The sequence below is a fragment of the Elephas maximus genome, chromosome 4, assembly GCF_024166365.1.
Source record: "Elephas maximus indicus isolate mEleMax1 chromosome 4, mEleMax1 primary haplotype, whole genome shotgun sequence".
Lineage (NCBI taxonomy): Eukaryota > Metazoa > Chordata > Mammalia > Proboscidea > Elephantidae > Elephas > Elephas maximus.
The window spans coordinates 109,938,934-109,954,508 of record NC_064822.1 but is presented as its reverse complement, the minus strand read 5'-3'; the positions used below and the strand labels follow the sequence as shown (position 1 = coordinate 109,954,508).

At 37.8% G+C, this 15,575-nt stretch overlaps 1 protein-coding gene across 4 annotated transcripts in view; it reads left to right on the top strand.

Moving 5' to 3' along the window:
• The window catches only part of GTSF1 (gametocyte specific factor 1), a 37,071-nt gene extending 22,271 nt beyond the window's left edge, over positions 1 to 14,800 (top strand). For all 4 annotated transcript variants that reach the window (XM_049883354.1, XM_049883353.1, XM_049883356.1 and 1 more), the window contains 7 exons: positions 3,524 to 3,624; positions 5,461 to 5,587; positions 6,022 to 6,105; positions 6,570 to 6,633; positions 7,723 to 7,817; positions 8,744 to 8,780; positions 11,127 to 14,800. In XM_049883354.1, the coding sequence (XP_049739311.1) occupies positions 3,524 to 3,624; positions 5,461 to 5,587; positions 6,022 to 6,105; positions 6,570 to 6,633; positions 7,723 to 7,817; positions 8,744 to 8,760 (488 nt within the window). In that variant the 3' untranslated portion in view covers positions 8,761 to 8,780; positions 11,127 to 14,800. The remainder of the gene's footprint in view (positions 1 to 3,523; positions 3,625 to 5,460; positions 5,588 to 6,021; positions 6,106 to 6,569; positions 6,634 to 7,722; positions 7,818 to 8,743; positions 8,781 to 11,126) is intronic.
• The last annotated feature ends 775 nt before the right edge of the window (positions 14,801 to 15,575 follow it).

Genomic DNA, 15,575 nt, shown 5'->3' with positions numbered 1-15,575 from the left:
GGGCTTCCAACCAGTTTGTTCCACTTTGACCCCCCTGCTGAGAATTTGCATTTCTACCCCCAGATACACTGAATCGAGCTACGTTTTAACAAGATCCGCAGGTGGTTCTTATAAGATTCAGATATCTGGGGTGGAAATACAAGTCCTCAGCAGGGGATTGAACCATAGTGAACTGGTTTGAAGCCCTGGTTTATACATAGTTAATACCGCACAAGGCATTATGATTTCTAGGCCCTGACCAAGTTTGAGGAACACCTGAGTGATGCTTGTGAATGAAGTTTGTCAACAGGGCCTACTTTGTTTCCTACTTTGCCGTTTGTCCAGAATGTCATAATTATTAAGTCCAACTAAGGGATATTTTAACCCCCGTCTACCTTCTAGGAAGAGTCCAATGGAAATCTTTATCACCAAAATACAGAAAATTCATGGAAATAGTCTTTATTAAATATCTGGAGCAGTGGTTCTCAGATTAGCATGCAGCAAAATCACCTGGAAGGGTTGTTAAAACAAGTTGCTGGGCCCCAACTCCAGAATTTCTAATTCAGAAGGTCTGGGGAGGGACCTGAAATTTTCCATTTCTGACAATTCCCAGGTGATGCTGACGCTGCTGCCCTTAGGACTATACTTTGAGAACCATTACTCTAGAAGGATGATTCTTTGTTCTTCCCTAGGTTCCCCCCCTCCCCTTAATTTTTCCTTAAACATATTTACTTAAAATCTGAAGTCCTGTGTGGTATATGTATTTATTCTTAGAAATTTATTATTCTGTATTAGAAAGCAACATCTCTCCTTTCACTCTCACTTTTCTCAGCCACAATTTTTTTCTTACAAAAATGTAACCTAGGAATGCATTATAAATGCCTAATCCTGGGCCCTATCCCAAACCTAGTAATCAGAATCTGCATTTTAACACAATCCCCAAGTGACTTAACATCTAAGGAAACACTGCCTTAGAATATTCTCGACCATTTTCCCAAATTGACCTGAAACTCCAACCTTAATCTGATTCATGAATCTAATTCCTAAAGATTTCCAATTTATGTCTTAGGGCTGTACCTCTTAGCTAATAATATTTTTGCCAGGCCTAGTCTTTATTTCCATGGTGCATCCTCCATCTCTCAACCATGGATTCTAGGCCCTGCCCACGTCTGAGAAACATCTGAGTCCCTGCTTATGGGGGAAGGTTATCAAGCCTGCTTTGTTTTCTAAATTATATACATTCCCAGAGAGCAGTTTGATAGATTTATTACAACTTAAAATGTACATACACTTCAGTGCAGCACTCTTTGGTATCTGTCCTAGAGAAATACTTGCACAGTGCACAAAGAAGTATATACCAGATTGTTAGTCACAGCACTGTATATAATAGTAAAAAACTGGAAACAACCTAAACATCCATCAGTAAGGGAGCTGATTAAGAATCTGTGGTACATCCATATACAGCAATGAAATATTCCTTGTATGTACTGACATGGAAAGAGCTCCAGGATACATCAACTGAAAAAGGTTGCAAGATAGAAGGTACACTGTGATCACATTTATTTAATGTATATATATAGATACATACTTACATATACATATAAACAAAACATAATGTACCTATCATGCACAGAAAAAGGTTTGATAACTTGGGTTACCCCTGTCATGGTTACAAACTGATAACTGGTTACTCCAGGGAAGGAAGAGGATTGAAGAAGGCCCAAAAAGAACCTTCAGTTTATGTGTATTGAGTTTTTTCCAATAGGAATACATTTATATATTATTTCTGTTATTAAAAATATTTTTTAATCTAGACAAACCAGATTAGAACTAAGTCACCAGAGACAAGAAGTAAAGCATTATAGTAGGAAGCTATCATTATCAACTCTGATATATGCCACCGTGTGGGCAGTATAATGTGTGTGAATCATAAGGTATATCTAGTCTGTCAGCTGCTGACATAGCCTAACATTTGCTAGTGATGGAATGGATTAAATGAAGGAAAACTAATAACAATTTCATCTGTAAACTCTGCCTGAGTGTCCTGAAGCTTCAGAAATATTAAAAGGATTGCTGGTCAGGAAGAGCCTGGCTGGCATAATAAGCTTGTCTGTCCTCTCAGACTTTTTCTTCCTAGTCATTCTGTCCTTCAAGTCACCTTTCTGGCTTATTTGCATCATGATCATGGTTAGCAATTTATTTCATGTTTACCACTCTTCCAGTGAAACTGTTTCAGTTCCCCACTGGCTTCTGATTTTCATAGCAGTCTCCTGGTTTATAAGCTTCTTATCAAATGTGAATTGTTTATCTTATTTCATTTTTATCATCCCCTCAGTGGTGGCAAGAGCATTTTATTAAGTTGCCTCTTGTCTTCATAATATACACGGAATGTGCTTAACCATTTGATTTCCCTTCCTTAACCAGGCTTGTGAAAATTTGGAGCTCAAAATGGAACAGCCAGAACAGAAATAATGAGAATGTTCAAGCATTGTGAAGAATGTAACCACTGTCACTAAACAATTGGTGTAGAAATTGTTGAATAGAAACCTAAACTGCTGTGTAAACCTTCACCCAAAACACAATAAAATATTATTTAGAAAAAAAAATGGGGGCTCAGCCTAGGCATCTTAGAGAAGTTTTAAATAGCTTTGTGTAGGTTAGGAACTTTAACACAGCAGCTCCATATGTCTGCAGTCACCTTAACCTCAGGAGTTCTGTTTTTGCAGATTGTTCTCTTTAGCTGGCCAAGGTGGCAATCACTAAATTAAAGAAATTTTTTTTTTCTTTCAAAATATCAAAACCACCTATCTGATAAAGGTATGGGTTTCATTTGAGAGGTAACTAAAGTGACCAAGATCAGGAACTTGAATAATGTATAGGAGTAAGTTAAAGCAGACAGATGAATAAGAAATTTATCAACTAAAATTCTCAAGCTTCCATAGAACATGTAACAGATATAGAGCAGTGCTTCCCGACTTTTTTTTTATGTCATGGCATACTAAATAGCCAGGGATGCTGGTGGAGGAGGTTTACTACCCTCAACTTGCCCAAGGACTTGGGTGGCGGGGGAGGGGGGGGGGAAATGCATGCAGGTGCAGAGAGCCCCTGCATTGATTTATTGACACACCTGCAGTCCATTCAGGCTTTAACGTACTGGTTGGGAGCTCTGGCTGAGCTTGCTAGAGAACAGCAGTGACCCTGAATTAGCACTTTCAGAAAAGGAAAAGAGCTAGTCTTTTCATTTAACCTTTTATTTTTATAGTGAGGGTAACCAACAATGAGAACAACAATATGTACAACAGAAGATGAATTAAGACTCCATCCCATGACAGTTGGTTGTACTGGACTTACTAAGATTCAGTGATAATAGTTTTATCTACTTAAAGAGTTACATTTTCTTTTTTAAATGTTTAGTCTTCCTTTTAAAAAATCATAAGCTGTCTTTAGACTGTATTGTTGTTCTTACAGAGTCTCTTGAAAAATCCAGTGTGCCTAGAATGCTGTAGTGTATTCTCTATACTTAACGTATTTTTCTCTCTTTCAGTCGATTCCCTGGACCCTGAGAAGTTATTACAGTGCCCCTATGATAAAAACCACCAGATCAGGGCCTGCAGGTTCCCTTATCATCTTATCAAGTGCAGAAAGGTAGGGTATTAGTGTGATAGTTTGTCCTCTAATGTCCTCCTGAGTTCTCTTAAAAAGCCAGATTTTATAAACATGAAATCATTTTAGCATGTTTTCATTGAATGCCAGAATTGTTTTGGGAATCTGCCTCTTTGTTAAATGCCAACATTTATAGAAAGGAGTTTGTTTGTTTCTTGGTGTGCACAGTTTTTTCTTGTTTTGATTTTTTCACCCCATAACTAGTGACAAAAAAAAAAAAAAAGCACCTTTTATAAACAACTTCTCTGGAGTCTTTTCACGCTTTGTAAAACAGAAGAAACAGTAATTTTTGCTAGCAATGAGAAATCCCTTATGACGTGAATTTGATGTGTTCATTTTCCCAAAATACAAGGATCGAGTACTATAACATACTCATTTCTGGGGTCTGTTTGTTTAGAAGTTTTAAAGATTTTAGGTTGAACAGCTAAAGGACAGCCCAAAAAATGATTGTTCTTAAAAATAACTTTCTTCAAGTGTCAACAGTAAGAATTCTTAAGGAGGAGAAAAAAAACCTCATCAGGTTTTCTCTCATCACTCTTTTATAGACCTAACTGATAGAAACTGCTTTAATGCTGGTACTTTACTTGAGGCACTTCGAAAGTTGTTAAAATACAGATGTCAGATACAGAGGCCAAAATTCTGCCAGGATTTACGCTTGAAAAATAATTTGGGTACTTAATCCAATCTACATACGATTCATATTTAACATCTTTTAAAGGGTGTTTCTCTTATAATCCTGTAGACATTGTAATGCCTTTGTTGATTATTTTTCCAGCTGTTTTTATTCTCTAGAGCAAGAATCCCTTCAGGTTAAACGTGGACAATATGGATCAGAATGTATCACCGTAACCTCTTCCTCTAGTCTCCCAACCGTTTCCCAAGGATAGGTTGGGAAAGGGAGGCAAGTGGTAAAAGACAGTGCCCTAACCCCGCTCTCCCAGTCCTTTTCGTCTTTGATCACAAAACCTTTGTGAAGGAATGCCTGATACTCCTTAGGAAAATGATGGAGATTCCTGCCCTCATGAGTTTCTCAATCCTCTGTTTTATTCCAGCCTTCTCAACGTTTCACATTATTTTTACTTTTTTGAGAATCGTTTGTGACATTGATTATAAATAAATATAATCGATTTTAATAAATTATAATCAGATTTAAAATAAGGAATATCGTTAGCAGAGTAGACAATAACCATTTGGGCTTTTTTCTTAGTGAAATAGCTGAAATAAAGGTCAAATCGTTCACAGCCTCATTTCAGGCATCATTACTTTAAATAAGCGTCCCTATGTTAATCTGAAAAATCATTAGTTGACCTCTTCTGCAGCTCCCTTCCAACAGCTATTTTCCAGCACTGTTGTGTTGCAGTGGCAGAGATACTACTGCAACGCAGACTAAGAGTTGGTTTTAGTGTTACTATTCATCTTGAGTATCAGCTTTCAAAGAGATCTGGAGAGCTCTGGCATCAGGTTCTGTGCCTCCTGAGTCTTGTGACCCTGAGAAATAAACAGGGGAAGAAGGTATGGTTCGAATACCCTATCCTAAATTCACTGTTGAGCTCTTTATAAGCCACTTTAACCCTAGTTATCTATGTCGTTGGTCTCTACAATCATAACAAAAATGCTCAAGTTTCAACAATATTGAAGTAATGTTTACATGGTCTGCAGGAGCAGTAAATAATTACTCTTAGTTTTCTATGAGTTTGTGTACCATAGTTAAGCCACAAATTTATTGAGGGAAGCCATTTGTAGAATAAGGCTGAGCCATTCCCCTTGGGCTTTAACAGATCCAAAGAACTGACAGACCCCTTAATTTTGTTTCTGTAGAACCATCCTGATGTCGCAAACAAATTGGCTACTTGTCCCTTCAATGCTCGTCACCAGGTTCCTCGGGCTGAAATCAGTCATCATATCTCGAGCTGTGATGACAAAAGTTGTATTGAGCAGGATGTTGGTAAGACTAACTAGCTAAAATGTTTTAGTACTAGAGGTTAGCCCCTTGAAATTTGTATTCCACATCTTTTGCTTGATTTTTGACTCTCATCATTTCAGAAGAACAACGTTTTTCCGCCTTTGAGATTTTTATTTCCTAGCTGCAATAGGTTGTCAGACTACTTTCTCTTCTGAACAGCTTGATTCATTTTACTAATAATTTATCTAAAAATAAAAATCCTTTTATTGCCATAAATATGGTAAACATCTTTGTTTCATGCTTCATTTTGTCTCTGTCAACAAGGAGATAAGAGCCCTCTATTTAATTTTCATACCTTTCATTGTTCAGAAACAAAGACCCATTACTGCCCTGCAACCTTCTGAGTCACTAACTCCTTTAAGTATAATAACTTGGCAATATCCCATTCTTATGTTGGACTCTCTGTTGTTTTGCAGTCAACCAAACGAGGAACCTTGGACAAGAGACTCTGGCTGAGAGCACATGGCAGTGCCCTCCTTGTGACGAAGACTGGGATAAAGGTGAAGTGTCTCTACGTCTTTTTCTGCACAATGTCTAAATAAGTCATTCGCTTAAGACAGGAGGAAGATTTTCCTTTTTTATGAACATACCATGTTGTTTGGAATGTGTTACTATTTTTATTGGGCCCCAAAATGAGCACATTTGTATCCCTGTGCAGACACATGGAACAGCCTATCCCTCTTGATTGGAAAAAGCACTTCTTTACATCTGTTTTTTTCCCCATAAATTGTGTTGTACCATCTGTGTTTGGTTGTTACTAGGCACGTTTATTATTATTTATGTCGTTCATGTTTATATCCTTCAATTAAATTTCTGCTACTGTGTCACTTAGGCAGGGTGCTTGATCAATTTTTACTTGCTTCTCTAAATTTAGGTGTATTATTTCCCATCTTAAAAATTCAACTAGCACGAACTGGTGTCTTACTTAGTAGTACCACAAACTATATTTTGCTTCCTTTGACAGATTTGTGGGAACAGACTAGCACCCCATTTGTTTGGGGCACAGCCAACTACTGTGGCAACAACAGGTAAGTGAAATGGTCACATTTCCAACACTGCCTCTCAAAATCGAAGTGCTCTACTACCCAGAAAAGCCATGAACTGACCTCTTTCCTTGATGTTCCTTGGTGGTAACTTAGTCTAGATTTTGTTTTGGTGTGTGGGGTTTTTTTTCCCCGTTACTTATTCATATAAAGATTGCGTGCTTTGTGCTAATCTTTGGGGGGATACAAAAGATACTTAAAGTCTAGCAAGAAAGACTGAAAGTAACACCAGATACCCTTGTGTCTTAGTTGGTTTCTTTGCTAGGTTCGCATTATTTCAATGGTTTCAAAAAATTCTCCGGCTGTACCACTTGTATCATTTTTATTCTGGGTAACTAATTCTGGGGTAAAAAATATTTTTAAAGCTCTTGATTTGAAATTGGGAGGTCCAGGATACCTATTCAGTAGAGAAGAAAATGCATCTCTTCTTCCCATTGGTTTTGTATCTAATTTAAAACTGTAAGATTTCTCATTACCAAGACTCAAGCCTTAGATCGTTTCAAACCCAAATGAGAATATTTCTGGATTAGAAAACAAAGGAATGAGACGTCAGACATTTTTTTCCCCCAAAATAGAATGCTTATCAGTATTTTATTTCTTACCTCCTGAGGTCAGTTAATTGAGTATAAACTCTTTTGTGTGTACACTAAGACAGTAAAACTTAAAGATGAATTGCATTGGTACAACTTTAATTTTACCTCAGTTTTGTGAGATTTGTTGCTTTTTGGTTTAGTTGTCCTGGCATTTTGTTTTACCTCTTTATGTTTGAGTGGGTTGATGAGCCTGTCATGCAGCTGAACAGTAGATGGCATTGCTGTTTATCTCAATTTCTAGAAAATGAAAATGCTTAAACCCATTTTAATGCCTGTATAGAACAGTAAGCTTTCCAGAGAAGTGGTAATCATTTGAATTGCAGGAATGTTTTGATGGAAATGTGTTTACATTTCAGATGAATGTAGGTGGTTGTTTTCCCTAAATTACAAAAAAACACATTTTGATTTTCTTGTGTGTGATTGCCTGAAGAATATAGATATAGATATCCCTGCATGGTCAAATTCTTCTTTCTTTTTGCAGCCCTGCAAGCAACATAGTTATGGAACATAAGAGTAACCTGGCTTCAGGCATGCGCGTTCCCAAGTCTCTGCCATATGTTCTTCCGTGGAAAAACAGTAAGTGAAATAGAGGTAAAACGATGCTTTTAGTCTTTTAATTAGACTAAGTGCAGTTGTTCTTGATTATGCAAAGACATGTTCGGCCTGAAAACCATGCACTTGCATGACTCTGCGAGTGAGTGCCTCCTTAAATTTTGCACCTTAAACACCTCACTAACACCCACCCTAGCACTGGCCCTGGTTAGGAACAAGAAATTATAAACAGGAAAATACAAAAACACAGAAGTCAAATGAATAGTTTCAAGATGGAGTGACCACTGACGATCAAATACCATTGGTAAATTTAGGGACCAATAAAAAAAAACTACTGATTTTGGCTAAGAGGAAGTCATCCCCTGACTTTCAAGCACAACATTAATAGGAAATTGGGACTAGAAATTGGATTTCAAGAGCCTAAAAAGAAAATGAAAGTAACGGGTCATAAGAGCCAGTATAAGGAATATCACTCATATGCCTTCCCTAGACCCCAAAGGCATTTGCTGGGTAAAACAGGCACTAAATTTGTATAATATGTGCCATATGTGTTAAAGAAATTCTCACATAGGGAATACTCAAGATATTTAAGTCATTTCATTTATTGCAAACTTCTTTAGTGTTGCCACTAAATTCGGATTTCCTTAATTTCAGTCTTCGCTACTGTTTGAGCTAGTTTTTAGGTGGCTAGATGACTCCCTTTAAAACATTTCTCTTTTGGATACTTGAATCTCTCAAAAAAAGAAGTCACCAAATTATATGCCAAACGGCATAATGGGTGTTCTTTTCCCATGCTCTTGAGTAGAATCCAGTCACTAAATTTAAATTCTACTTTTAAATTGTAATTCATTACACCCCAGGAGTAAGTCATTTGTGATTTGCGAGACTAGGGGATGGTATGAATGTCAGTTGACATGGTGTATTTATTTTGAAATGTTTCTACTCCATAGATGGAAATGCACAGTAACTGAACATCTAACTCATCAAGTAAGTGTTTCAGTTTTATTTCACTATCTCTTCAGATGGCAGCAAGATTTAACTGGACATAAAGCAATTTGGGTCCAATTTTCTTTCAGATTATGGTACCAAATTAAAGCTTTGTGTGTGTATGTGTCTTTTAAGAATATAGCCTCTGTTATGGCTTTACACGCTAATGAATAGGCATTTACTGGTTAAATTAGAATTCCGTTAACATGCCAAGTTGTTTTCCCTAATGTTAGTACGCACTGCCTTTTTTTCTTCCGATACATCGAAGTTGCATTCCAGATCTATCATGCATCTTTAATGGACTTAGATTAATCAGACAGCTGTGCTTCACTGCTCTGCAATTCTTTCCCTGTGCAGTACAGTTTAACACTCATCAAAAAATTCATACTTTTTAATGAGCACATAAAAGTTTTGGGTCTCTAAAAGAGTCTTGCACTGTTAGCTGAGTATTTGGTTTCACAGCACCCCACAAAATCTACATGAAGAGACCAGAATCTTTTACAAATGAAGCCCTTCTTTGAGCTTATCCTTTCCACAGAGCAAAGTGTGATGCTTCAAAAATCCTGTCGTGGCTGAGGTTACCCAGCCACATGTACCGGCCAAGGAATGTTAAAAAAGCTGGAAATGGGATTATATCCCCCACTGTGTTGCAGATAGTAGGCCCTCAGTGAATATTTACTGAATACATGAATACTTCCCCTGTTGCCTCCCAGTTCATTCACTCTCTCTGGACAGTGAGGCAAATGGATCCATCAGTTAAGATTCATTTTGTACTGAAACTGATGTTTCTTCTACTGAAAAGCAGAAAAGAGATACTAAAAGCAAACACCGTTTAGCTATGAACACTTAATATTTATCAGCTGCTTCTAGGTACCAAATTGTTAAATACATGTAGAAGCCAGAAAATAGGAATTTGGCCCCAGAAGTGAGAGACCCAATAGTACTAGCATGTGTCAGGAAAGCATATATTGAGTAAAAAACCAAAAAAAAAAAAAACCCATTGTTATCAAGTTGATTCTGACTTCATAGCAACCCTATAGGACAGAATAGGACTACCCCGTAGAGTTTCCGAGGAGTGCCTGGTAGATTTGAATTGCCAGCCTCTTGGTTAGTAGCCATAGCCCTTAACCACTACACCACCAGGGTTCCCACATATTGAGTACACCTGGGTAAATGGTGAACTTTGAATTCCTCTCTGACATACTGCACAGGATATGTGGTGATCATATAGAATGGATACTACCTAACAAAAATGGCTGCTCTAAGGTGAAAACCTGGGAGTAACTTCTTTCTGTAAAACCCTTCTCTTCTTTGGAACTTAACTCTTTGCTGTTAAACTCCTTACACACTGAAAATTTATTTTCCTTTGTAACCCCTGAGGGATCAGAAAAAAGAAAAACATCCTAGGTTAGATAAAGAATCCTTATCTCAAACGGCCACAGACCTTTTTATCCTCTTAATTGAAGCACCTTTTTTTGAATGCCTCTTGTGTGCATAATTCTATAGCTTCTTTGTTAGGATACAAAAGAAATAGGAGACATGATTTATGCCCTTAAAGAACTTAAGTATGAGTAGAGACTTTTTTTTAATGTATATACATGATACATGAAAAAGGTTTAAGTTAACTTAGCATTTGTGTTTTATCCCATTTGTGTTTTTATCAACAATTCTACTTTTTACTAGCTAAGTGCCTCAAAAACAATATATTAATTTTTGTTCCCTTAATGAACATTGTAGGAGCTCAAAAATATATTTGAATTAATGACTAAAGGAGCCCTGGTGGCACAGTGGTTAAGTGCTTAGCTACTAACCAAAAGGCTAGTAAACAAAAAAGGTCAGTGGTTCAAACCCAGCAGCTGCTCCATGGGAGAAAAATGTGGCAGTCCACTTCCGTGAAGATTACAGCCACAGAAACCCTATGAGGCAGCTCCTACTCTGTCCATAGGGTCACTATGAGTCAGAATCGACTTGACGGCAATGGGTTTAGAGTATTTAAGAGAAAAAAATCAATATAAATTCATTGGAATTAATCCAGAATTATCTGAGTCAATTGCCTAGATAGTCATTTCTGACTTTCTTCTCACTTGTGAAACTTCTGACACAAGGAGTGTATGTTGATTGCTGTGTAGGATGTTTTTAATTCAATTAACAAGTTTCCCTACGCTTAGTGACACAAAAGAGCTAAGGGTCAGAAGGTACTTGGTGTTCTGCCATTAACAACAGCAGATTCCTCCAGCAAACCAAGAGATTTTAATCAGATTGTAGTTGTGTGTCCCATCGATAGATGCACTTGGTCCTTTTGTCATTGACAGGAACTAAGAACTGTTTTTTCCTGTTTCGTTGTAGATGCCAGACTTAAGAAGACTGTTGCTTCTTCCTGCTACCAGTGGGTTCTTCATTTTTCTCCTAGTCTAATTGTAGAAAAGATAAACCTGTGACTTTCAAACTGACAAGTACCTTTTTTTCCTCCCTCATTTGAGCCCTCATTCACTTGATGCAAGAACCCTCAAACTCAGAAGAACTGTTCCAAATAAAGCATCGACTTAGCCAGCCTGATAGTTTGGTTAAGAATACCAGCAGTCCCGAGATCAGAAATCACATCCCATTCCACATTAAAGAAACAATGATTTAAAGTGATTTTAAGGGATCCAGTTAAAGCAGACAGAAAACAAGTAACCGTGTATTTGTCAAGCAAGTTCTTTTCAGCATGTACAAGAATGGGCCTTTTTTGATCAGTGAGTCACTGAGACGGTGATAGCATTTATAGAGCAAAATATCCCATTCTTGTTTAGAATAACGTAAGACATCTTGCTTCCTGAATTCTTCCAATTTAGGGTAGGTTTGTTTTATTTTTTAATCTTCCGCCATTCCTAGGTGTAGATTATGTAGGAGTGAAGATTGGGGTGGAGGGTGTGGAACTAATGCATATGTGGAGAAGAGATAGGCTTTCCACCTGTGTGTGGAATTTGATTACGCTTCAAAACTTAAAAGCCTGAGGGCCCTCTGACAACCCTGAGATGTGCCTGTAACAAGTTAAGATTTCTGAAACACCCAATGCTCTGGGCATCCTAGCATCTTGTTGGCCCTTGCAAGGAGCCATCATAATCTCTCTAGACCAGTTTTTTTTATTGTTCGGATTACTTCTGTTTTCTTTTCTCTTTGGTTGTTTTCAGGCTTTTGTTTTGAAACTGTCTGGCATGAGGAGGAATTTGGGATCTGGTATAGATAGGAACTCTGATGAAGTATACTGACAGATAATTCCAAAAGTGATCTCTGTAGCATTGTTTGTGGGTAACAGATAAGAAGAGGGCTGGGTTCCTGTGGAATGCCTCCTTCCAAGAGCTTTATACAAAACGGGATTCTCACTTTATGAAGAAGAGCTGTTTGTTGAGTTTCAGCCTCTAAAAACAGGTTCCAAGATAAGCCCTCAGTACAATAGTGTTTCTGCTTCTGCCTCTGTGGTCTTAAGTGAATAACTAGACTATTTCTTATGCCCCCTAATTCTGGTTCTTTATGTTTGTGTGTCAGTCAACACCTCGCAACAGTTTATTTCGAAAGTCTTGTTGCTGAAAAATATGAAACCCTTTTGATTTTGTTTGTTTGGGTGATGACAGGACAAAACAATCTTACATTTGTAACCCAGAACACCTACTTACTTTAGGAAAAACGAGCAGAGTCTCATTGCAAAGAATTAGCTAATTGAATATAATTCAACAAAGGCGTTCAATAGGAAATAGTTACTTTGTGTTTTAAAAAAATACCTTTAGGGGTGAGGTAGGCTAACATCTATCATTCATGAAAAAAATTTTTTTATTTTGGAAGGGCATCTGTTTCTCACGACTTCTAAAATTTAGTTGAAAACCTCTGGCCTTTAAGGAGTAGGAGTAGCATTCAGTACAGGAGAATGCCTGTCTCTGTTAATTTTGTTAGCTCACAAAAATAGACAATCCTGTTGTGTCTTCAGTAAACTAATGATTAAAGCAGCCAGTTTGGCTGGTTCAAGAGCTTTAAGAGACTGCTTAGGATTTTTATTTGGCCTAGGATTCACTAGTCTGGATTTAGTTTGCTGGAAATGTTTGGAGATTTCCAAGAACTAGCACAAAGAAGTGGCTCTAACTCTAGTGTTACCAGAAATTGGGAGGGGAAGCTTTTATCTTAAGGAAGCCCCTCCCCCCCACCCATTTTGGAATGTGAGCTGTGTAAAGGTAAACAGTCGATTATTCTGCCTGTGTTCCTGGTTAGAGGTTAAATGCAGATGTTGCAAAAGCTTAGCCCAGAAGGAGAGCCTTTGAGTCCTACATTTTGGTCTTAACCAGGGCCTCCATACTCTGTCCCAAGGAGAGGATTTGCTTTTTTGGAAGATTGCTTTTCTCTGTAGGGGTTTGGGAAGTGCCATTGTGATTTGCAAAGGGTTCTCACTAGGAATAAACAAATGTAGGTGATAAGTGGTGCTTAGCTGGCTTGGTAGCTCTGCCTGAGCTAAGCAGGGAGAGTGGATTTAATTTGAAATAATGCACTGAGGTACCATTTCATATTGGTGAGGCAGAACAGTAGCTGCTTGTGTTAGTCTCTTAGACAAAAATGTATATTATCTGTACTGGTGCACTATTCTTGAGGTGCTTTAGTTGTACTTTTCACAATTCATATTAAACTCCAAAATACACAAAAACTAAGGGGATAACGTTTATGCCATTTTTAAAGAGGGAGGTTATAAAAATCAAGGCAGTTTATATACCATATTTTGAATGATTGAAGCAGGACTGGCCTTGGGAAGGAGAGATGTTTAATTTAAGAAAATATTTGGTTTAGTGTGTCAACTCAGTGGGCAGAATAAGGAAAAACTAAATTTCATGAGAAAAATACTGTAGTGATTGTTCTTTCTTTTGGTCACTGTCTTCCTAGTACTGTGAAGGTTCAGAACATACTCACATCCTACTTTACAGTCTTGACCTCTCTGGAGGCCACTGAAGATACATAAACCTGTTGCATCATACCAACAGCCTGGCCTGACTTTCTATTCCAGGCACACTGAGGTCTGATAAATGCAGACCTGTGTGTTAACAGGGCATTTGCCTTCTGCACAGCAATTCCACTGCCTGGTCCAACTCACTTAACTCTTACAGTTTAGTGAAATCTAACCTTGTGTATAGCTAGGAAATACAGCATCCTAGACCAGACAGTATCCCTAGAGAACAGCCATATGATCAGCAGATTTGTATTTGTGTTCACCTTGTTTAAAGAAGGTTTAATGCAACTAAAACAGTGTAAGAAAGAGACTTTGAAGAAATCTGAAGAAGACAAGTTACTTGTTTTATTATTTATGTATTTACTTATATATATAAAAGGAGGAAATCTAGATTGTATGAAAAACTGCTTATAAATCCAACCATGCCTCTCAATTTTTATTAAAGTACTTTTCACGTTAAAAAAATGTTTTCCAAGTTCATCTTTTTCAGTTTATTTCCTCAGGCTTGGGTTTGAGGTTTTCACTGAACAGGGTCAGGGGCTTAGATTATTTGCATCCTTGTGTTGGTTTTCTCAAAAGTAGAGTTTTATGGCAGTTACAAATCGAAAGTTAATAGAAGCCCTTGAAATTTTTTTTTTTTTCTTGAAATTAGAAGCACCATTGAGGTATCCTTGTGTTGAACTGGAGATTTCAACAGAAGTCAGTATTACAGCTTTATAAAAACTTTTTAAAATAAGCATTGATATGGTTCTACCAGATATGTAACTTTGATATGCACCTATCTTATTCTCATATACTCTTAGACCTGGAAGGGAGCTGAAAAGCTGCCTAACCCAAAGCTTCATTTTGCATATAAGGAAATAGGCCCTGTACAAATGTGGCACATGAAGTTTTTTAAAAGGAATAATAAACAGAAAAATTCAAGACAGTGATTATCTCCAGAGGAGAGAGAGGCCAGGGAGATAGGAAGAAGCACAGGATAATAGTAGTATTCTGTTCAATAAATTGGGCAGTGGGCTTCCCAAATTTCATTTTATTATGCTTTATGTGTATGTATTAAATGCTATATAATTTTAAAACAGTAAACATTAAGAATAGTTGCTAAGACTGGGGCCTTAAATGCTAGCAATCAGCCATCTAAAATGTATCAATTGGTCTCAACCTACCTGGAGCAAAGGAGAACGAGGAACACTAAAGACAAAAGGTAATTATGAGCCCAAGAGAAAGAAAGGGCCACATAAACCAGAGACTACATCAGCCTGAGACCGGAAGAACTAGATGGTGCCCAGGTACAACTGATGACTGCCCTGACAGGGAGCACAACAGAGAACCCCTGAGAGAGTAGGAGAGCAGTGGGATGCAGACCTCAAATTCTTGTAAAAGACCAGACTTAATGGTCAGACTGAGACCAGAAGGACCCTGGAGGTCATGGTCCCTAGACCTTCTGTTAGCCCAAGACAGGAACCATTCCCAAAGCCAACTTTTCAGACAGGGATTGGACTGGACTTTAAGATAGAAAATGATAGCCGGAGCGAGGAGTAAGCTTCTTGGATCAAGTAGACCCGTGAGACTGTGGGCAGCCCCTGTCAGGAGGGGAGATGAGAAGGCAGAGGGCGTCAGAAGCTGGCTGAATGGACACGGAAATAGAGGGTGGAGAGGAGTGTGCTGTCTGGGGAAAAGCAGCTAGGACTGTATAGCAAGGTGTATATAAATATCTGTATGAGAGACTGACTTGATATGTAAACTCACTTAAAGCACAATAAAAATTAAAAAAAAAAATAGTTGCAGAGCACTTACTATATGCTCGCCATTGTTTTCACTTGGCATTT